Source organism: Cynocephalus volans, chromosome 2 (genome assembly GCF_027409185.1).
Source record: "Cynocephalus volans isolate mCynVol1 chromosome 2, mCynVol1.pri, whole genome shotgun sequence".
Taxonomy (NCBI): domain Eukaryota; kingdom Metazoa; phylum Chordata; class Mammalia; order Dermoptera; family Cynocephalidae; genus Cynocephalus; species Cynocephalus volans.
In genome coordinates this window covers 210,287,498-210,311,674 of record NC_084461.1, presented here as the reverse complement: position 1 = coordinate 210,311,674, position 24,177 = coordinate 210,287,498, and the positions used below count along the sequence as shown (strand labels likewise).

Genomic DNA, 24,177 nt, shown 5'->3' with positions numbered 1-24,177 from the left:
ACATATGGTAACCCAAGAGAAAGCTGGACCCTAGGGTTTTCTTAGGAACCTGGTGAAGAAGGCTAGGCTCCTCTCCTGGTATCCATGAGGCTGATGGGCTTCCCTAGAAGCACAGGCATACCTGTATGATTCACAGGACAATGTCACATGCCACCTAGGATCAGCCAATCCTCGCCCAGAACCACAAGTGCACCAATAGTAATTTGTACTAGTCTCTTCCTTGCCATCTTAAAAAGTCTAACACAAGTACAACACTTTTGGAACTTACAGGTAAATCTACCAAGTAATGTGTCTGCCAAAGACATTTACAATAGACCTTTTTTTTGGCAGCTGGTCAGTACAGGGAGCAAACTCTGGACCCTGGTGTTATCAGCACCATGCTCTAACCAACTAAGCTAACTGGCCAACATTCCACTAATACACATTTGAACAGCAGTAGTTTCTTGTAAAGACTTTGTTTAAATTCTTTTCCACCCTTTATAATTCATTTTTTATTTAAATAGGACTTGGCAAATAGAAAACTGGAAATGATTTTCTTTCTTTTCACATTTATAAACAAATAGGCAGAAAAAAAATAAAATGCAGCTTATGCATCTAATTTTGGTTTTTCATGTGACCTTGGTCAGGTGACCTATTTAATTATTAAAATATTGCTCCATAACTTAAATGTTTACTTTTTTCAAATGTATAAATACTCTGTCAAAAACATTAATGCTTATTGAAATAAAATTTCCAAGACATGCAAACTAAGTTTTTTAGATAAATATTCAAATATCTAATATCTTTATTTTCCTAACATAACATGATTAAGCTTGGAATTAAAAAACAGTACTTAGTAATGATAAAAATAAATAAATAAATAAAGATTCTACATCTAATGATCAATCATTTCCTTCCACTAGCTTTGGTAATTATATACATAAAAAAAATATGGTCACGCTGTTTTCTGTTGGAGCTCCTAGGCTGGTTTTCAAATCCCTATTAAAAGGCACATGTTCCCTAAACCTTAATTCATACCTATCACAGTTTTGAAAAAGATGGTACTGTATCAAAATTATCTCATGATTTTGTCCTTTTGGAAGGAAAAAAATGGTAACCATGAGTCTGACTGATGAGCGTTTTACCTAAGATTGAAAACCAAGCCTGCTCTGGAGGGCATACAATTACTTCTCAAAACATTTTAATTTACTTTCTGGCAAAAAAACAAAAATAACAACTCAAAACCACTTCAGTTTTTTTTTGCATCATAATATGAGGGTACTTAAAAAAAGTTTGTGGAAAAATTGAATTAAACAATAATACAAATCCTTCCATGAACTTTGTGAACACCCCTCGTATTCACACAGTTCAAAAAAACCAAATTTCCTAAGAAGGTATACATGGAGAAGTCTCATTCCCATCTGTTCTATCCACCCTGTCTCACACTTACCCTCAACCACTCTGATTAGGTTCCAAAGCATTCTTGTAGTATTGCTTTAGGTAAATATAAGTAGATACAAATTTAAATTCTCATGATACTTCCTTGTACACTGCAGACACTTTAATTTAGTAAAGATTTACCTGAAGATCAGATTCAATGAGAAAAATGCCCAATGCGATCACTGCATCTCTTCGTCTTTCATCTAACTGGAAGATCCCATGGAAATCTACTGGGCACATGCAAAGAAGCTTTTGGACCTAGAAAATTAGACCAAAAAAACCACAAAACAATGTTTAAAAAGTGTAAAACCACATTCAGAATAAACCAGTACCATAAAAGCCCAGTGAGTCTGTGTAGCCAGTAAGTCATTATTTTTTTTTCAATTAAAAATCATAAAAAGGACATCTGCACCTGCTGAAATGATCGCCCCCCCTCCCCAATGGTGAACACATATACTCTGAGGAACATGGGCTGAGGGTTAAAATGATGTATACACAGAGAGAATAAGGCACAATAGCTAAAGTTGAACAATGGGACCCCCACTACTTGGTGGTGCCATCAGCAGGTTACCCAAACCAACCTGCAGTAACAATGCCTATCCTGAGTGCTCTTTTATCTTTTCTCATTTTCTGGTTTTTTGTTTGTTTGTTTTTGGTGGCTGACCAGTACAGAGATAGGTACAGGGCTCTTTTAAAAATCTGAGCTGGCCGGTTAGCTCAGTTGGTTAGATCACGGTGTTGTAACTCCAAGGTCAAGGGCTCCAATCCCCATAATGGCCAGCCACCAAAAAAAAAAAAAAAAATCAAATGTGTGTAAAGCAGTTGAGACTGTGCATAGCACATATTAAGTTGTCAATAAACAATATCTACTGTTACTGGATATGCTATAATAGTGGCCAGCAGAAGACAAAACAGGCAATAAGTCAGCAATTTATTGAGTAAATGGAAAAATTAGGAAAATTAGGATTATTTTCAAAACAAACAGCAAATGCCTGTCTTAAAGGAACTGAAAATCTGGACTTATTACAAATGGGAACACAGATGATGCCAATCTTGAACTCTGCCACAAGAAGCACTGAGCAAAGCAATAAGAAACACTAGGAGGCCCTAACCTGGCTGTTCTGCTATGGACCCAACAAGAATTCACCTACTGACATTCATATAGTCATGGTGGAATGTTTTATCAGGTAAGGAAATTGAATTTATTGCTTAAAGTTTGCCCTGAAAATGCATTAATAAATTACCATTGTAATTTTTTAAAAGAAAGCAAATTGCTTTTGTTGGCTTAGATTTTAAAAAGGCAAATACAAAGGGACAACACAGACCTGAAAGAAAAGCACCTTCTAACCTGAGGGAAGGCAACATTCTTTGTCTTAGCAATTTTCCTTCTAGGAATAACTGCAAACAAATAATTAGAAACTCAGGCAAAGATTATGTAGAAATATATTCATCACCATATTGTATAAATAAATTTAAAAACTGAAAATGGACTGGCTGGTTAGCTCTGTAGGTTAGAGCATGGTGCTGATAACACCAAGGTCCAGGGTTCGATCCCTGTACCAGCCAGCCACCCCAAAAATAAAAAAATTTAAAAAAAGGAAAACAATCTTATAATTCAATATCAGGAGAATAAATAATGATTCAACCACTTGATGAAACATTAGGTTGAACCATATGAAATTGCTAATATTCAACCACTTTTTACCTACAAAAACCCTTTCATAAAGTTCAACCTAATATTACAGACATTAAAAATGGTGTTTTTCTACCAAGGCCACGGGTTCGGATCCTATATAGGGATGGCCGGTTGGCTCACTGGCTGAGCGTAGTGTTGACAACACCACGCCAAGGCTTGAGATCCCCTTACTGGTCGTCTTAAAAAAAAAAAAAAAAAAAAAATGGTGTTTTTCTAAGAATAAGCAGTGACATTGAACAATGTTCTAAGTGTTCTATAAACCCATAAGATGAAAGATTTTAATTATCATGTATAGAAAAATTAGTGGAAGAAAATATATTAAAATGTTAATAGTTTTGAGAGGTACGATGACTAGTGGTTTCACTCTTTATAAGATGCTTTTTTTTAAAGTTTCTTTTTAAAATTTTTTTGCTGGCTAGTACAGAGATTGAACCCCAGACTCTGGTGTTATTAGCACCACACTCTAACCAACTGAGCTAAAAAGGCAGGTCCTTTTATCTATATTTTCCAAAATATGGGAAATGTTTTCCATGAGAAAACATTATTTATGTAATCAGGGAAAACATTCAATAAGTTAAAATAAAAATATATACATATGGGGGAAAAATCCACAATCTTACGATTAAATGTTTAGGCAAAAGAGCATAACGTAACAGACAAGAGAAGAACAGAAATCCTAAATCCCCACTTTGCTTCAATGTTCCCCTCATAAGGAGAATGTGCTTCACAATCAGAGAGGAAAATAAAATACAAAGAGAGAGATGTAGACCAACCACAATAGAGTGATAATTTCAGGGACTCTAGCCACTCACATCTTGAAAGAAAGAGTAGTCTCTCAAAACAAACAAACAAAAAACCTGTAAATAAGAAATCAAAAGGTGGAATCACAACAGAATGAGTCAATGAGATTCAAAAAATATTGATTATTGAGTCAACATGGAGCCAGAAGGAAGAATCTGGGGTCCCATCAAAGTCTATGCATTTTGCCCTGTCCTGTGCAAGATTTCATCAATACCCTACTCCAACACACAGAAGATACACTATGCCACATACCTGGGAAACGAAGACAGCATGGAGACCCAGAGACTCATCAAAACTGGCACAACATCATTATTCAATATAGAAAGAACATAATTGTACAAAAAGATAACTCATCAACAGTCACACATTCCAAACACATAAACTCTTAAAATTACAAATATTTTTGTTCTCAGTCCTTTTCTTCATCCCTAGAGATTTCTTTGGGGAGAGGGTAAGGATCATGCTTTGTTTTTCTTTTGTACATAAATAAATCTAATGTTGACAACTTTTAGCTGAGTGAAATGCACATGGACTTTGGAGTCAGACCTGGAGTCAAATCTCTGCTCTGACACAGAGCAGTTGATGTGCTAAGGCTCAGCTTCCCCAACCATACAGGAGCCCATCTATATAGCAGGCCTCGTGGAGCTAGAGGAGATGGTGCATCTGGTACAAAGGCACAGTCATTACCCGGAGTCAGTGCTCACTTAACATAATGTGATAAGCATTTTTCATGCTACTGCTCTTCAATAACATCCTTCAAATGGCTTATACGAGGGGTCTTCAAAAAGTTCATAAAAAATGAGTTTTATGAGAAAGCTATGCAAGAATTTCAATTTTTTTTGCCCCAAAATAAAGTCCTACTAACTTGTTATAACATGTCTAACAGGATCTAGTTTGAAGCACTCAGAAGGATAAGATCAGTTTGAAAAGAGTTTCTATCAGAGCAATAAGAATTCTGCTAAAATTGAAACAAGAACAAACATCAAATTGATGGTGAAGCTTAGGTGGAAGAATGGTGAAATTACTGATGCCTTATGAAAAGTGTGTGGGGACAATGCCCCAAAGAAATCAGCAGTTTACAAATAACTCATTTTAAGAAGGGATGAGACAATGTTGAAGATGAAGCCCACAGTGGTAGAACATTCACATCAATTTGTGAGGAAAAAATTAATCTTGTTCATGCCCTAATTGAAGAGGACTGAAACAAATACCCAGCACCACAGACATCTCAACTGGTTCAGCTTCCTCAATTCTGATTGAAAAATCACAGTTGAGCAAACTTTCTGCTCGATGGGTGTCAAACTGTTGCGCCCAGATAAGCTGCAGACAAGAGCAGATCCTGAAGTATTTCTTCAAGGAACTATATAACAGGAAATAAAACATAGGTTTACCAGTATGATCCTGAAGACAAAGCACAATCAAAGCAATGGCTACTGAGAGGCAGCAGTCAAAGTGAAAGTGGACTGGTCAAGAGCAAAGGTCATGGCAACAATTTTAGGGGATGCTCAAGGCATTTTGCATACTGACTTTCTAGAGGGTTAAAGAACCACAACATCTACTCATTATGAGAGTGTTTTCAGAAAGTTAGCCAAAGCTTTTGCAGAAGAAAAATGCTCAAGAAAGCTTCACCAGAGTCCTTCTCCAGCATGACAGTGCTCCTGCTCATTCCTCTCATCAAACGGCAATTTTGCGGAAGTTTCAATGGGACATCATTAAGCATCCACTTTACAGTCCTGATTGGGCTCCTACTGACTTCTATTTGTTTCCTAATCTTAAAAAATCTTTAAAGGGTACCCATTTTTCTTCCATTAATGTAAAAAGACTGCATTGACATGGTTAAATTCCCAAGACCCTCAGCTCTTTTTTTTTTTTTTCCTACAACATGTATGACTAAATAGTATCATGGCTTACAAAAGTGTCTTGAACTTGGAGCTTGTGTTGAGAAATAAAGTCTGTATTTTTTTAATTTTACCTTTTTAAAAAAACTCTAAATAGACATCTAGTGACTGAGGTGTGGTTACTTCTATCTTTTAATTCCATTTTTCCACAAACTCTTTGAAGTCCCCTCACATAAGGGTCAATCAAGTCAATATGTCTTTCATTCATTCATTCACTATTTACTGGGCATATATTCCATTGGATGCACTGCACCGGACTCTGTGAATGCAAATCGGAAAGAAGTCTCCGCTCTCATTCTAGACTGGGACAGATAAAGCAGACAAGTATCAGAGACATGATAGTGCAAGGACAAATACAAATTTAAAATAAGGGCAGAGGCCTGCCACCCTGTGCTCCCAGGCACTTCCATCACATCTGCCTCAACCTGTTGCCTGCCAAGCCGACTGAGCATGGCAGGTGAGCCTAGTCCAAGGAATGCCTTGAGAAAGTGGTACCCAACACAATGCAGCTGCCAGAGTTCAGAAATGAAAGTTCATTAGTATCTACCTTGAAGACGCTCCTGTTCTTCACAGCTTTAACGATCACTGTTCCTATTGGGTTCTATTTCACAACTTATATATTTGAAGTCTCCCTTGGGATGTCCAATAGGGACAGCTATTTTTATGCTGCTACTGTTGGAGTGGTAGCTGTGCACATGGTGCTGGCCTTCTTTGTATATGTGGCCTGGAAGGAGGGTTCATGACAGCGGCTAGAAGGCAAACAGGATTAAAGAGAACACCGCCTTTTGATAGCATTAAATTGATTTTTTTTCAAATGGTAAAAGCCTCTGGGAGCATTTATGATTTGAATAAAGTTGAAAGAACGTGTTAAAAAAAAAAAAAAAAAAGAGGTAGCAAAAAAGAAAAAGAAAAAAAAGAATAAAAAAAGAGAAAAAAACGAAAAAGGTTTAATTCTCCCTGTTGAAAATAAAAGACATTTCCCCTCCCCTCCTTTTAGTTTGAACATTTACTTTAGAAAATTTATAATTGTAAGAAATTCTCCTTCCTTTGAAATGCATATAAATCCTTTTGAAGACTAGATAGGCCCTTTCTCAGCTTTATGACCTAGAAATGTCTTTCTCAAGGACCTGGGAGCCACCTTTCTGGAATGTAAACATCAAAGGAGATAGCATCCCTATCTCCCAGTTTCTGTGGAAAACCACTGAAGCCTAACTTCCACAGGTGCCTTGCTCCAAGATGCAAAACAACCTCCTGTCATAAAGATATGAGGGTACTTCAAAAAGTCCATGGAAAGATTGTATTATCTTTTTTTTTTTTTTTTTCTTTTTAAAAGATGACCGGTAAGGGGATCTTAACCCTTGACTTGGTGTTGTCAGCACCACGCTCACCCAAGTGAGCCACAGGCCGGCCCTTAATTCTATTTTTCTACAAACTTTCAAAAATTCCCTGTATGAGTTTTGTTTTTCCTCTGAACAAAACCAAATAGCTAACACAGATGGTCATCCCAATTACCAGGTAAAATCAGGATGGAACTATGTGTGACAGATAGTGCTGTCAAGTCCTCTTACTTGAGGACTAATTATCGCTTATGTTGAAACATGTAAGTAATGGGTTGTATCTGCTTGGCTACATAAAAGGGTTATACACATGTTACAACATGTATGTACCAGGTTGTATCTGTTTGACTATATAAACAGGAGTGATGTCTTTCCATCTTTGCAATCTCTTAGTGGACTGTCTGTCAAGTACATCACACTCAGGTTTAATGCTTATTCAAATAATAAATGTATTGTCCTTCTCTTCTACCTTTGTGGAGAGTGTTTCTAGGTTGGGATGTTTTGTTTTTTATTCTATTTCCCCAATAATAGTGCCCGAAAGACTACTTTTGGTGGGGTGACCAGGGAGGGCCTCTCTAAGGAGGTGCCTACTAAATTGAGATGTGGTTAAGAAGGAAGCAGCCAGGACAAATCAAGAAAGTGTTTCCAGCAGAGGCTGCAGCAGAGGCAGCACAGTAGGAAAGAGAGAGGGATGCCCAGAAGTACAAGTTGAGGCAGAGACGGTCCCCACAGTTCAAGCCAGGGGCTTGGATCATAGTTTAATAGCAAGGAGAAGCCAGAGCTGCTAGGGCACACAGAGGCCTTCTTGACTCTCAAGGTTAGCACTGAGGTTTGGAAGAATCCCTCAGGCTGCCACATTGAAAATGGATTTTAGAGGACAAGAGTGAAAGCAGAGAGATGGGTCAGGAGATCGCTGTAGTAGTCCAGGCAAAGATGGTAGTAACCAGAACAAGCAGAGACACAAACAGCCCACCTTAGGATATGTTTTGGAAGAAGAGTTTACAAGACTTGATGATGGGCGGGCTGTGAAAGTGAGGGAAAGATTATTTTAGTTGCCTCTTTGCCACACAAGAAAGTATTCAAAGATGGACATTCAGGACGATGTGAGGCCTAGAAACATTCCATACAAGGAGCGGTTAAAGGAATGTGTAGGCTGGAGACAATCAGGTTAAAGGTAAACATAATTGCTGTCCTCACATGTTTGAAGGGTTCCAATAACATCAACAACATCAGCTACTCCACAATGAATGCTACAATTATTAATGCATTTCTCAGTGAGACCTATGTTTGGCTTCTAATCTACAAAACTAAACTGTAAGCCCCACTAAACTGTAAGCCCCTTCAGTGAAAAATCATCTCTTATCGTCTTTGGTCTCCTGTACCATGGACGTGGATGAATAGACAGAAAGAAGATGTGCTCAGTTTTTCTGGGCCTGTAGGCCCTGCTGTCTATTCTTAGTTTGTCCCCAGACTTCACTCAGATCAGTGCAGCAGGTTTTCCTCTCAATCCTGACCCTTCCCTACTGGGGGGCTGCTACCAGCTCCTCCTGGCATTTTCCCTGGAGGCCAAAGGCTAATTCCAAGGCCTAAGAATAGATTTCTTCTCTCAGGGCAGGGGCACTGGGTTGGGTTTGGTTTTTTGTTTGCATGTTCCTTTATTTTTTAGGTATCTTATTTGGAAACTAATACTCAGAATGGGCGTAGACATAGGCTCTAATAATACCTGAGGATAAGAATTTAGCATCATCATCACGTCTAAATCTTACTGCCCATGCAGCTGTCACCTCGCCCAGTAGAGAGATCTGAAGGCAGCACAGTTTTTACCACCCTTGTCTCCTCTGGACTGCCAGACTACCCCCTCTACCTCAAATGCTCAGAGGGGCTCTGGGTTACTTCGTCTTCGGATCTTCCTCCCCCGTCCCCACTCAACTAAAAATATTTAAATAGAAGTCATTTGTGACACTGGCACACAGTTTTAAAATGTGTTACTAAAAAGAACTAATAAACAATTTAGAGATCTATATAATGATTCAGCGACTTATAAACAACATCAGTGTGGTAGGTAGAATGGCCCCTCAAAGATGTTCCAGTCCTAATCCCAGGAACCTGTGAATATGTTACTTCACATGGTAAAAGGGACTTTGCAGGTGTAATTAAATAAAGGACCTTGAAATGGAGAGATTATCCTGGATTATTTGCATGGGCCCAGTGTAATCACAAAGGTCCTTAAAAGTAGAAGGGAGGCAGAAGAGGGGGTCAGAGTTACATGATGTGAGGACTTGGCCAGCCATTGCTTCCTTTGAAGATGGAGGAAGGAGCCAACAACCAAGGAACATGGGCAGCATCTGTGAAAAGCCTGGAATTGGGTTCTCTCCTGGGATCTCCGGAAAGATACGGAGCCCTGCCATCACCTCGCTTTTAGTCTAGTGAAACCTGTGTCGGGCTTCTAATCCTCAGAACTGTGAAACGATAGGGCTGAGCCCGTGGCGCACTCGGTAGCGTGCTGCGCTAGCAGCGCGGCGACGCTCCCGCCGCCGCCGCGGGTTCGCGATCCTATATAAGCATGACCGGTGCACTCCCTGGCTGAGCGCCGGTCACGGAAAAAGAAAAAAAAAAAAAAAAAAAGAACTGTGAAACGATAAATGTGTGTTGTTCTAAGCCACTAAATTTGTGGTAATTTGTTATAGCAGTAATAGGAAACTAATACAATTAGTTGTTTTAAACAAAACTCAAAGTCTGGACTGCCTATGAAGAAAGACAGAAAAGTGAGTAATCAGATTACAGGCAATATTTATTTTCTTTTTTTTTCTGTATTTTCCATATTTTTCATAAAGAATACAATAACATTAGAATCAGAAAAAAATATTTTGAAATAGTAGAAACAATTTCGTCATTAATGCAAATCTTATTTTTAAAAGGATAATAACATTTACAGTTGTGGAGCTCAGAAGAGAAAAGCATATAATATTTCAATAACAGAATCTGGATAATCCAAGAACAAAGAACATAAAACTGAAAGAAGATCTGAGAACAAACATTTTCTATTTACAATGGTTCTACAAGCTCTTTAATTCCAACATCTTTTTTTTTTTTTTTTTTTAAAGATGACCGGTAAGGGGATCTTAACCCTTGACTTGGTGTTGTCAGCACCACACTCTCCCAAGTGAGCCACGAGCTGGCCCTAATTCCAACATCTTAATATCAGTAAAATAACTCCTATTTAAATATGACTTCCCCAAGAGTCTCAATCTACATAGAAGAGTTTTTCTCTTTTTAATGGGGCAAGAGATGCAGCTATTCTGTCCCTAAGACCCCCAACACTGCAGCAATAGGCACAACAGAGACTGAATCACTGAGGTGCCACCTGAAACGAGACTCAGGAACGTAAAGCTTAATTTCACAAAACTGTCTTGACAATATTTCATAGCTCATGTAGATTTTTTAAAAAAATTATTAAAATAATTCATTAGCCAAAAAAAAAAAAAAAAAAAGCAATGTGACACTGAGCTTTTCTTGGTGGAATTTCTGTAAAAAAATATACAGAATACACACAAGTTCAACAGCTACACTGAAATGATGCTCACCAGAACTGCAGGCCTGAGGAACACTGACAACTCCCGAACATATGCAGAATCACAGATGCAGAGATGGAAGAGGTCACACAGACTCAAGCGCCAAACATTCACTTTCAGGCAGGTCATGTGTGACCTATCCCTGTTTTACAGGTTAGGTAACTCTTAACTAGATCTTCTCTCTGATATTACCCCTTCCAGTTCATATACCTTTAATGGCTCCCCATTGTCCAGCCTGGCACCCAAGCCCCTATATATCAACTCTCATTTCCCCCTGCTTGGCCTTGTCCATGGTTTTTAACCACCTGCAACATTTCATCCAACCTGCCATATCTCCTATAAAAATTCTCCCAATTCTTTCAAGATCCATCTCAACTGTCTCCTGTTTCTCAAACATTTTCAGACCCCTGCAACAGGATGCAACCTCTCCCATCACACTTCTCAACAGCCCACTTAGAACCCTGTACTTCTCTTAAGATAATTACTTTCCTTATATCTTACTTTGGAGTTAATTGTATACTTATCTTCTGCTCATTGCAGGCAGGACAGTTTCCTCCTCATCACTGTATCCACAGCACCCTACGCATTTCAGAACTCTAACAACTACAGTACTTAGTGGAACTAAAGGGATCAATGTCACAGACATTTGAGAAGGAAAGAAAAGAGGTAGAGGACCACTAGAAGAACCCAGGCTTCCTAGAGCAGGGTCTAACTACATTGTGGTACTTGTCATATAATCAGTACAGGGCTGGCAGGCAGTTGGTACTGAACAAATATCTGCTGCATCACTGAATGAATGGAGAGATAGATGGAAGAACACTCAAACGAAGTGAGATATAAAAAATATAGTCACTCCCTCACAAGTGTTACAATCCAGCAGGAGTTATAAAACTAATAGAAATGACATGACAACTAGTGAATAAGACAAGTCAAAAACCAAATGATGGAGGGCCCTGAAGCCTGGCACAAGGTCCAGGCTTTGATGCAAAATGCCCTCAGAAGCTGGGAGTCTTATGAGAAAAACATCTGAAGACTTGAACCTAGGCTCTATAGAAGTCATCACACATCAGATAAGGGAGAACCAGTTCTGGTGGGCGTCATTCTCCAAATAATAACAGCTAACATCTATTAAGCATTTATCACATGCCAGGTGCTGGTCTGTATTATCTCATTTGGTCCTCATAACAACTCATTAGGTAGATATTATTGATCATTCCCATTCTATGAATGATGAAACAGACACAGAGAGGTCAAAGTCCTAATGCAAAATAAAGCCTTAATACTATAATATTTTTTAAAATGAAAAGAAAAAATAACATCAAATGATTTTTCAGAATTTTACAAAAATGTTAGTAAGTTGCTTGTTTTTAGAGTTTTAAGGGGGGAATGGGTCAAATTAAAAGGTCGCTAAGCTCAAAATCTGACAGAGATGGCCAGGGTTATTCCCACATACACAAAGGATCCAGGAGAGCGCTACCCGCCGCTTTGAGGATGTCAATAAGCCAATGGACCTCAGGAGGCAACAGATATAATACACTTAGACTCTGCTAAGAACTCTTGGCAGTACTTTAACCCAAGGATATTAAAAGATATATACCACAATGTGAATTCTAACTGCCAAGGTGGGGAAATGCCAAGCCGAGAAGAAAATAAGACGCCCTCCCAAGTCTAGATGACTGAGCAGAAAATTGCAGATAAGAATCACTACTACAACAGAGAGTGTAGATAAGGTATGTAGGTCAAAATAAAGCTAGATAATAGCATTACAAAAGCCGGCTAATTAAACGATTTTCTAAGAGTACATCCTTTGTTATTTGAAACCTCTGGGAATAGACTTTCTGGAGAAACAAAATTCCTTGAGAACTAAAGACTAAGGTTTAAGAATCAGTGGTATGCTTTTCTGTTAAAACCATTTTTAACTGTCTTTCTCAAATGTACTGTCTCCTAAGACAAAAAGCACTGAACATGAGTTAACACTTTCTAAGTGACTCAGAGCTATCTTGACAATGCTTGTGATATGATGCACATGGAGCTACAGATGTAAGTGGAATAGCATCTGTTCCTACGAGCAGCCCTGGATCAGGGTTTCATTAAAGACGGTCTTTTAGGGTTCACCAGTTAGCTCATTCGGTTAGAGCTGGGTGCTGATAACACCAAGATCAAGGGTTCAGATCCCCTTAACCAGCCAGCCACCAAAAAATAATAATAATAATAATAATAGTAATAAAATAAAGACACTCTTTTGGTCATCTGCAGACGGCTGCATGACCTTTTGAGCAATTAACATGGCTCTATGACATTCAACACAGGCAGCATTACTTGTACCTTTGCATAGAGTTAATGAGTCAAAAGCTGGAGAACATTAATAAAAGCCTCCATTTCTTGAGCACTGTTCATGGGCCCTACAGGGTATAGCACACATATGCATATATGTGATTCCTGGTACAACCATTTCAATGGGCAATATTCCAGTAATCAGGAAGGCTGAACGGAATTAGGAGGTGCTGATTTTGAGTCCAGCTCAGCCCTTTCTTACCTAAGTGACCCTAGATAAGTGAAAAAACCTACCTGAACATCTCTGTCATTGTTTTTCTTCTGTAAAATGTGTGTACAGACAGAAATATACGGAATCTTGCTTGTACCTTAAAACTATGCAAAATTGGCAGGCATTTTCCCTGAGCCATATATCTGCAAGTCATACATATACCTATATCTTGGTTGCAAGTCATATTTTTGCAAGTCATATATCTGATAACGAACTTCTATCTAGTCATATATCTGATAAGTCATATATCTCAATAAGAAGCATATCTAACACTTACAAAGAACTCTTACAACTTACTAATAAAAAGGCAAATAACTCAATTAAAAAATAGGCAAAAGATATCTTTTCCAAAGAAGATATACAAGTGGCCAATAAATACATAAAGAGTGGTTGTTCCAGGATAGGATAAAATGACTCAACATCATTAGCCATTAGGGAAATGTAAATCAAAAGAACAATGAGATACCACTTTGCACCTACTAGGATGGCTGTAATCAGAAAGACAGACAATAACAAGTGTTGGTAAGGATGTAGAGAAAATGGACCCTCCTACATTGCTGGTGAGAATGTAAAATGATGCAGCAAATCTGGAAAACAGTCTGGCAGTTCCTCAAAAGGTTAAACGTTATGACACAGCAATTCTACATGTAGTTATAGACCCAAGAGAAATGAAAACATATATCCACATAAAAAATTGTACATGAATGTCCACAGAAGCACTATTCATAATAGCCAAAAAGTAGAACAACCAAATGTCCATCTACTGATGAATGGATAAGTGTGGTATATGCATACAATGAAATATTATTTGGCAATAAAAATAAATGAAGTAATGATACATACTACAGCCTGAATGAACCTTTAAAATACACTAAGTCAAAGAAGCTAGTCACAAAGAACCAAATATTGTATGATTCTATTTATATGAAATGTTCAGGATAGGTAAATCTGAAGACAGAGAAAGAGATGGAAAGTAGATTAATGGTTGCTGAGGGACGAGGGGTGGGCTAAAGGGTGACAACTAAGGGATGCAGTGTTTCTTTCAGGGGTAATGAAAAATGGTCTAATAATGTGGTGATGGATGCACAACTCTGTTAATACACTAAAAACACTGAACTGTGCATTTAAAATGGGTAAATTTTACGGTATGTGAATTATCTCTCAATAAAGCTCCTATGAAAAAAAAACTAGCCTCAGAAGGATCAAACTGCACCACAAATAATTTAACTGCCTACCAAAACAAAGCCCAACATTCCCTAAAGGAAGACAACGAAATCTAAACATTCAACAATATAAAATTCCATCCAATCAAAAATTATCAAGCATGACAAGAAGCAGGAAAATGTAATGCAAAACCAGGAGAAAAAATCCATCAATATAAATTATGCAGAAAAAAGTTCACATAGCAGGGCTGGCCCGTGGCTCACTCGGGAAAATGTGGGGCTGATAACACCAAGGCCACAGGTTCGGATCCCATATAGGGATGGCCGGGTTCGCTCACTGGCTGAGCGTGGTGCTGACAACACCAAGTCAAGGGTTAAGATCCCCTTACCGGTCATCTTTAAAAAAAAAAAAAATGTTCACATAGCAGGTCTGAGGTTGCTATAGTTAGAAGGCCCTGCTTATGAGATCAGCCCTTAGTATATGGGATACTATAGTATTTGGGAACTTGAACTGTTCCCACTATTTCCTATGGTAAGGGCAGTTAACTGTGCCTAGACCAAAGTGATTTATGTGGAACACCTACTTGCTTTCTGGGAGTCTGGAATTTTGATAGCTGCTAAGCATATGGTACCTACATGACCACTCACTAATAAAACCCTTGGGTGCTGAGTCTCTAATTGGCTTCCCTAGACAGAAACATTTACACACACATGACTCTACTTTTTTGTTGTTGTTACTGGGAAAAGGAGCACACCTGGTGTGCCTCCTCAATGGAGGGAGAGCACACAAGGAAGCCTGAATATGGATTTCTCCAGACTCTGCCTGTGTCTTTTTCCCTTGCTGATCCTATCAGGTATTCTTTCATTGTAATAAACTTTAATCACAAGTGCAACTATATGCTAAATCCTGTGAATCCTTCTAGGGAATCACTGAATGTGTGGGTGGTCTTTGGGAACCCTGAAAAAGAAACAGACCCAAATATGACAGAGATTATGGAATTACCAGGGCAAAGACATTAAACAGCCATTATTAGTATGTTCAAATGTCTCAAGGAAAACATGAATACAGTGTGGAAAGAAATGGGAGATATAAAAAAGAATCACATCAAGTTTCTGGATGTGGAATATGCCAGGAAGGAAGGGAGGGATGAAGGTAGAAAAGGATGGAAGGAGGGAAGGAAAGCACTGGCTTGGATGAACAGATTAGCAGCAAATTAGATATTGCAGAAAAAATGGTTGGTGAACTTAAAGACACAGCAATAGAAACTAGCCAAGATGAAGCACAGAGAAAAAAGGCCTGTAAAAAAATGATGGGAGATACGGCAACATGTAGGACATTATCAAGAGATCTAACATACAACTAATGAGAGTCTTAGGGAGAAAAAGAGGGGAAAGGGACAGAAGAAATATTTTAAGAAACAATGACTGAGATTGTTCCAAATTTGATAAACTATAAGCCTACAGATCTAAAAATCTCAATGAGGGGCTGACCAGTTAGCTCAGTTGATTAGAGTTCAACCTTGTAACACCAAGGTCAAGGGTTTGGTTCCCTGTACCAGCCAGCCACCAAAAAATAAATAAAAAATAAAAATAAAGAAATGAAATATACAGTTGTAAGATTATTATACTATGAATGAAGTAATATAATGTTTTTTGATGGTAGACTGTGAAAAGATACATATGTCAATGCTAGAACCACCACCTAAAAAAATAAAGGATATATAACTGATAAAGTAATAGTGGAGATAAAAGCAAATACTAAAAAAATACTCAATTCATCCAAAGAAGGCAAGAAAAGAAAAAGAGAACAAAAACTAGATGGGAAAAGGGAAAAATAGAAAACAAGTATCAAGATGGTAAATTTAAATCCAATCATATCAATAATTATGTTAAATGTAAATAGTCTAAACACACCAATTAAAAGGCAGAGATTTTCAGACTGGGAAAAAGAACAAGACCTAACTATATTCTATCTATTAGAAAATCACTTTAAATATAAAGACACAGGCTAAAAGTAAAAGGATGGGAAAATATATATACCATGCAAACACTATTAACAAGAAAGGTGGAGTGTCTATAATAATATCAAAGTAAATTTCAGAATAAGAAATATTACTAGGGAAATAGAGGAAAATTTCGTGAGGACAAAGGGGTCAATTCGTGGGAAAGACATAACAATCATAAATATGTATCATCTCAAAATACATGAAGCAAAAACTAACATACTGAAAGCACAAATCAACAGATCCACAATTATGGTAGGAGACTTCAGTCATCTTCTCTCAGTAATTAATAGAACAAATAGAAAATCAGCATGGATAGTGAAGACTTGAAAAACCTATCAACCAACTTGAACTTAGTGATATTTACAGAAAAAGCCACCTAACAAAAGCAGAATACACATTCAAGTATAATTGGGAAATTCACCAGATATACCTTACATCTGCTGGGTCATAAATAAGTTTAGAAAAACTGAAATTAAACAGAGTATGTTTTCTGACTGAAACATAATTAAATGAGAAATCAATAACAGAATTTGACAATTAGACCTCAATAAAGCTGGGAGAAAAAAGAAATCAATAACACAGAGCTGGCCAGTTAGCTCAGTTGGAGTGTGGTGCTGAGAACATCAAGGTCCGGGGTTCGATCCCTGTATGGCCAGCTGCAAAAAAAAAAAAAAAAGAAAGAAAGAAAGAAAGAAAAAACAAACTATAAACTCCCCAAATTTTTAGACATTACATAATCTACTTATAAATACTGCTAATTCAAAGAAGATATCATAAGAGAAATCAGAAAATATTTTGAACATAATGAAAAAGAAAACAATATATCAAAATTTACGGGATGCCACTAAAGCAGTACTTGGAAATTTATGCCTTTAAATGCTCTTCAATTATGTTTCCATTTTTAAAAATGTAAAAACAAATTTCAAAAAATTGTTTAAAAAGGAAGAAAGGTCCAAAATCCTATGATCTTATAATAATATAATTGTCATTACAAGTTCCCCCAAATGATCTACCAGACTTATTTTCCTAAGGAGAAAAACAATATTTAACATTGATACTAAATGTAATTTTCACAAATCTATTTAAAGTGACCTTAAAATATTTCCATTCATATGTTAACTATAATTGACATTTTATTTTACTTTGTTATTAATATTTTAAATTCTTCACTAATCTCCTAAAAAGCTATTAAACGATTAAGCTACTTTTAGGATAAAGTCCAAAACCACTCTCATGACCTGCCCTGGGTGATCAAGCCTTTCCTATCTCCCAATCCTATTTTATGCCACCCTAGCTCCCTAAGCTGTGACTACTATTGCCTTCCTTAAGGTCATTAAATGAATCTAAAATTTTCCTACCTCTGGGCCTTTACACAATCTGTATCCTCTGCCAGAAGTATTCTACACAGATTTCATTGGTTAACTCCTACTCATCCTTTAGTAGCTCTGTTTAAAGTCTTCTCTGATCCCCATGTAAATCAGGACCCCATTTTACCTCTCCTCACACCATTTACCCCTTTTTAAAATTCAGATAAAATTCATTCACCAATACCATTTACTTTTGCTTCTTGGCACTTGTGACCATTTCAAATTATAATTACTTGAAATTTTTTATTTAATCCTTGCCTGTCTGTCTGTCTCTCTTTTTCATGTTAAACTCAATGACAACAAGACCACATCTATTTATTGCATACCTAAAAATGTGTTAAGAGTGTAGACCTCATGTTAGGTCTTCTTACCACAATAAAACAAAATTAAAAAAAAAAAGAAATCGAAGTTAGAAATATTATGTTCTAATCCACAGATGTAAAAGCAACATTTTAGAAAGTCTGTTCTTTTTGAATGGACCTTTAATTTAAAACAGAATAAAGGAGTCCCCTGTGGGTTCCTGGAACCATAAACACTCATTAAAAAAAGTTTTTTAGGGCTGGCATATTAGTTCAGTTGATTAGAGTGCAACCTTATACCACCAAGGTCATGAGTTCGGATCCCCGTACAGGCCAGCCACCCCCCCACCAAAAAAAAGAAAGAAAAAAAATTTTTTAAAAGAACATGTCTATTTTTCTTCCCTCTAATGCCAGAGCATACGAATGAATGCTTCCATCTTTTGTCTTCATAATGGTATACACTTGGCTGTCCTGAATCCAGGCTTTCATACCAACTCTGAACACAGAAACATTCAGGAAAGTAGAGTGATTTTTGCCTCAATCCTGTATTTATCTGTCAGTTTGCCACACAAATAAAAGTAGTGTTCTTGCTGGCTTGGTTCATGAAAGACCAATCTTTTTTCCAACATGCCAAGATGCATGAAAGAAGTAAATACAAAAATAAATAAATATATAAATAAGTAATCAGGAAGATGAAACACACAGATAAATTTCAGCAATTAAAATCAGTGATGGAAATAGGGGCTGGCTGGTTACTCAGACGGTTAAAGCTCAGTGTTATAACACCAAGGTCAAGGGTTTGACGCCATACTGGCCAGCCACCAAAAAAAAAAAAAAAAAAAAAAATCAATGATGGGAATAGGAATTAGAGGCAAACAAATCTCCACTGAGTGCAAACTACAAACACAGACACACAGCAGAAAAGAGAATCTGCAGTAAGGAGTCAGAAATAGAACATTTCTGCCTCTGGGGGAGCAAACAACTAGTGATGCAGACAGGCACAGGGAGAAGGTGACCTCAGAAGAAACCAACACTGCTGACACTTTGATCTTGGACTTCTAGCCTACAAAATCGTGAGAAAAAAAAATCTGTGTTTGTTATGACAGCCTTAGAAAACTAATACGAGGGTAACTCAAAAAGTTCATGAAAAAATTCATATTATCTTTTAATTCTATTTTTCCACGAACTTTTTAAAGTACCCTCATACAGTTAACATGGCACGATTATGGGTACAGATTTTTTCTTCTCTAATTTCTTCTTAAAATATTTTAGAATTGATTTAATAACAGTTCTAGCAACATGAATATCATCTGCTGACTCTCATTCTCTCTCCTTTCACTCTGTGGATGGCTCTTTTTAACACGGCCTCACAAAGGAAAGGGAGAAAGCATGGGAAACTTTCAGCCTCATAATGCTGAAAAAATGTCAACACCACGATTTTTTCTCCATGGCAGACCACTCTAAAGGAAAGACTGGATAATGATGAACTCCAGAAAGGTGATTGCCCTAAGCACCTGGCCACAGATTCCTAAAATTACAGATTAGAGTTATCAGCTCATCTTCTGGAGTACATATGTCTACCAGGGAACATTCAGCCTGTCCCTAATGTCACAGTACCTTTTAAACATCAGACTAAGAGTTAGCTAAGATACCTCAGGATTCTGGCATTCTAACTGAAGAAAAGAGAGAGGACATCTTAGGACATGCGGGAAAGGACTCTGATCAAAGCCTCCTGAGGATGGGGACAGGAATGAAAGTAATGCTGCCTACTTTGCAGCTCTCCCCAGGACTCTCTATGTCCCAGGATTGGGGGTTCCATTGGTATGGCATAGGCCAGAGGAGGAAGGGAAGGAAAGGTCACCGATTTCCTGGAGACAAAGGAAGTATAACTAGGCAGAGCTAGGAGGAAGATTGGCAGGGAAGCTCAGCAACATTCTGAAGACAGGTGAAAACCAGGAAAGTAGAGCAAGACTAGCAGGCAGACAGAAATCAGAGAGAGGGAGTCTGGAAGTCCACTGTATGTGGAGATCCCAGTGTAGAAAAGCCTCTTTTTCTTTCTTCTTGTCTATTCTCCTCTCCTCTTTCTCCCTTTGGGAGACTGAGTAGGACTTGGTCCAGAGGGCATCCTCTGAGGTGGGTTCTAATCCTGGGGGTGGGGCTCAGGAGTGGGACCCCAGTCTTAGGGACCCAGCCTACCAGGAAATGGTCAAAGCTCAGACATAGGTCAGAGGACAGATGCCCAAGGGTTTGGGGATGGCTATCTGCACATGGCAGGAGTCTGATCACCAGGCCTGGGATACAAAAATAGACGCGGGACTTGTAGCAAGTCTGACTTGTTGCTGGTCACTTGAGCAACCAAACATAGGACTGTTGTCTTATTTACCTGGTCTAACACATACCAATAAACTGTATGAGTTTTTTGAATAAGAGATTGTTTTCTGAATAAGAGATTGAATTAAGTAATTAAAGAAAAGTAAAATCCACTGAGTAGTGATAGGTTGGTTTCACAGCCTGGGATTAGAATGGGTGACTGGAGTAAGTAAACACAACTATGGCATGGAGATGGTCAAAGGTAGAGAAGGTTAAAATGCCTCAAGTGCTACTAAAAGCATGTGAGTTGCATATTTTCAAATGGCTAGAGGAGTTCAAATGTTCTCATCACAAAGAAATGATAAATGTTTGCAGTGATAAATATGCTAATTAGTCTGATTTAATCATCACACAGTGTTACATGTATGGAAATATACTCTCTACCCCATAAATATATACCACTATTTCATGTCAATTAAAAAGTAAAATCAGGGGCTGGCTGCTTAGCTCAGCTGGTTAGAGTAACATCAAGGTCAAGGGTTTGTATCCTGTACAGGCCAGCCAGCATCACCACACACCAAAATAAATAAATAAATAAAAAGGCTACCTGAGTTACCAATGTCTGAGCTGTCAGGTCTGGTTCAGGAAACTTAGCCTTCCCCAGGTCAACCCTATCTGGACCAAGCTCCACTCAGTCCTCTGACCTCTCTCTGGAAGAAAGGAGAAGAGAGAAAAATGGAAACAAGGGGGCGGGGATGATTTTAACACTCATCTCCACTAAGTCTCCATCTTTATTGTCCCAGGTAGGTACTCAGAAATTCCTTTACTTTTAAGAATCTCAACACTCTTCCTTTGCAATGCTAAGGGCTTCTTGTCAATTGTTTTAAAGTAGGTGAATGTAGTAAGTAGACATATATTGTAGGACTAAATAGTTACAGTGATCTCTAGCATAATCAAATCCCAAGATCCTAGATGAGGATAAGAGGAATTCACATATATTTGATGGGATCAGCCACCTACAGAAGCCTCCCCAATGAAATAAGTTGTTTCAGGGGTCCCCAAGACTGCCTACATGTACATAGTTGTATTCAGAGCTAAATTTTATAACAGTGAAAGGATATTAGCAAGGGAAAAAGACACAAGTAGAATCTGGAAAAACCTGTGCATGGGCTTCCTTATGTTCTACCCTTCCTGTGAGGGTATACACCAAGCTTGCTCCTTGCTACAGCAGCAAAAAAATGCAATAACATGTGTGCAATGTTTGTGCCCAGGAAAAACCCTATTAGAGACTCATAGTGTGATATTTTTAATTTGGTGCTGGTCATGTAGGTACCATCTGCCTAGCAACCAGATTCCCAGAAAGAAAGCAGGCTTTGACATAAATTGCACTGTTTGTACAAAGAATCTAGGCATACTGAATCATCTTTATCAGTTAGGAAATTGAGGGAACAGTTCAAGTGCTAGCCAAGGGCCAACCTTGTAAACAGGCCCTTGTAAAGACAACAGCCTCAGACCTGCTCTGTTAACTCTTCCCCACAGAAGTGATTGATAAATGTTGCCAATAAGACTGAAGTACCTCCCAAAGTAAGTGGTATTAGGGAGCTGCCAACCTGAGGCTGTGTCAATTAATTGCAAAATATACTATAATCTTGACAATTGAGGCAGTTATGACAAAATACAAAGCTAACAATGTTGCAATTACAGAATGTTCTTGTAACTACAGAGCAAGGCTGAAGAAGGCAAGTTGAGCTCAAGTTGCACTTTTCAGAGTTACTGAGTGGGAAAAGGTGCTACCCCTGCTAGAGCTGCATGACTGTCTTCTTCAAGATCATCCAATTCCCTGCACTCTCTTCCCTGTTCTCTCTGAATCCAACAATCAAACTTCTGATATGCCTGTTGGTCCACTTATTAAGAAGAGAATATGCTGAGTAGCTGGCATGAGTTTGGTTTAATAAACAGCACTGGTCCATTAGTCAGGCTCATCTAACAACAATAGTGATCATTCATGAGGCGACCACGGGCCTGCCTTTATTCATGTCATTTTGTTGATTTTCACAATACTCCTCTCAAGTACTGTCCCTGTTTTTTACAAGAAAAAGCAGAGGATCAGAGTGGGGAAGTGGTCTATCCAGAGTCACATTAGTGTAACCAAGTGATACGAGATTTAAACTCAGATGGTCCTATCTTCCAAACCAAACTTTCCATTCTACTGTACTCTCTCTTTAACTAAAAGTCAGGTTGGCATCAGTCTCCAAGGACCTACTCACTCTGCAAGTGAGTGATAAAATCAAGTTTGAGATCCTTCAAAGCCAAGGACTAGGTCATTCAGCCAAAGCACCAGAAAGAACCTTTCAGCTTCAACAACTGTCAGAGCCACAAAACCACTCCCAGCTGCAGCAGGCAGGTCTCCAGTCACCACTGCTCTCCTAATCCTGTTAGGGAACATCCCCTTCCCATCTGCCAGAAAGTTGTGTGGAAAAATAATCCCATCTCTTCAGTTCTAGCTCAGTGTAATGAGTCTCATCACACACTAGTGGGAGAAGAAAACTGACATTTACTACTCACCCACTCTGCCAAGCTCTGTGCCAGCATTTTATGCTTGAATTAATTTAATCCTCAAGAACAACCTAATTTTACTGATAAGGAAACAGAGACTCTAAGAGTTGAAGTAACTTGCCGAAGATGACACACAGTGACAGTGCAGGGACCAAATTTAGGTCTGACTCTAAAATCTATGTCCTTTCTACCACCCCAAGCACACCTTTGAGTTGTCTTCCACCTTTCTCTCAAGATAAAGATTCCTCTGGCACGAGCTGTCCTCTCTCCTCTAAAGAAATCCCGAGTTCAGTTCTCTGCCCACTGACAGTTCACTCCCCTTTCCCCGCCACTGTCCCTTCTCCACACACACAAACTTTTACCCAGTCTAACGCCCCCAGCCTCATAGAATAATAATGCGCAGTTCAAAAAGCACTTTCGCAGACAACGTTTCATCTGTCCTCCACCACAATCCGGAGAAGCGGACAAAGCAGGTCAAAGGACCCCCATTTTATAAGAAAGGCATCTCCCCAAGGTCACCGAATAAAAAGCAGGGGAAATCAGGACCAGAGCCTCAGGTTTTGACCCCTGGTCCTCGGTTCATCCCACTGCTCTTCACTGACGCCCACGTCCCAGCCCCGGCCCCGCGATGTCACAAGATTCCCCTACGGCCCATAGCTTACATCCCCCCCACGATCACCCACCTGCAGCTTCCTGCCCGCCCTGTCTAACCCTCCCCCACAGCCCCTCCCTTCACCAGCCCCCTCCCCCCACAGGCCTCCTCACCCCGCCGGCTCCCTGCACTCAGGAACCCCCTTCCATCCCAGGCTGCTCGCGACCCCGAGACTCGACCTCCCGCAGACCCTCGCCCCACCTCTCCGCTCCGCCGCCCCAGGCCCCTCCTCCTGTCAGCCCTCGGCGGATGCCGCCGAGGTTACTTACCTTCTCCAAGGATGCTGGTCTCTGCACGGCCAGGGAGCGGGCCAGTGACAGGACTGTGTTGAAATAGAAACCCCGCGAGGCGCTGGAGCCGGAGCCGGAGCCGGAGACGGAGTTGCCGCTGCTTCCCCGGGCTGCGGCCGCCGCCATCGTTGCGCGCGCGACGGCACTCCCCGCCGGCTGCTCTCACCCAGTTAGCGAGCACCCGAACTCACGGCGCAGGCGCAGACACAGCAGGCTTCCCAGACACGTGACCTTTCTGTTGCCTACACTGGGTGGGGCGTGACCGT

At 39.2% G+C, this 24,177-nt stretch overlaps 1 protein-coding gene across 5 annotated transcripts in view; it reads right to left on the bottom strand.

Moving 5' to 3' along the window:
* Positions 1–24,073, bottom strand: part of PI4KA (phosphatidylinositol 4-kinase alpha) — a 124,506-nt gene extending 100,433 nt beyond the window's left edge. For 4 of the 5 annotated variants that reach the window (XM_063085692.1, XM_063085693.1, XM_063085695.1 and 1 more), the window contains exons 1-2: positions 23,891–24,073; positions 1,561–1,677 (exon numbers count right to left, since the gene is read on the bottom strand). In XM_063085692.1, coding sequence (XP_062941762.1) covers positions 1,561–1,677; positions 23,891–24,037 — 264 coding nt within the window. In that variant the 5' untranslated portion in view covers positions 24,038–24,073. Of the gene's footprint in view, positions 1–1,560; positions 1,678–21,020; positions 21,124–23,890 lie in introns of all 5 variants that reach the window. The other variant, XM_063085694.1, reaches the window with a different exon arrangement.
* Positions 24,074–24,177: the final 104 nt, after the last annotated feature.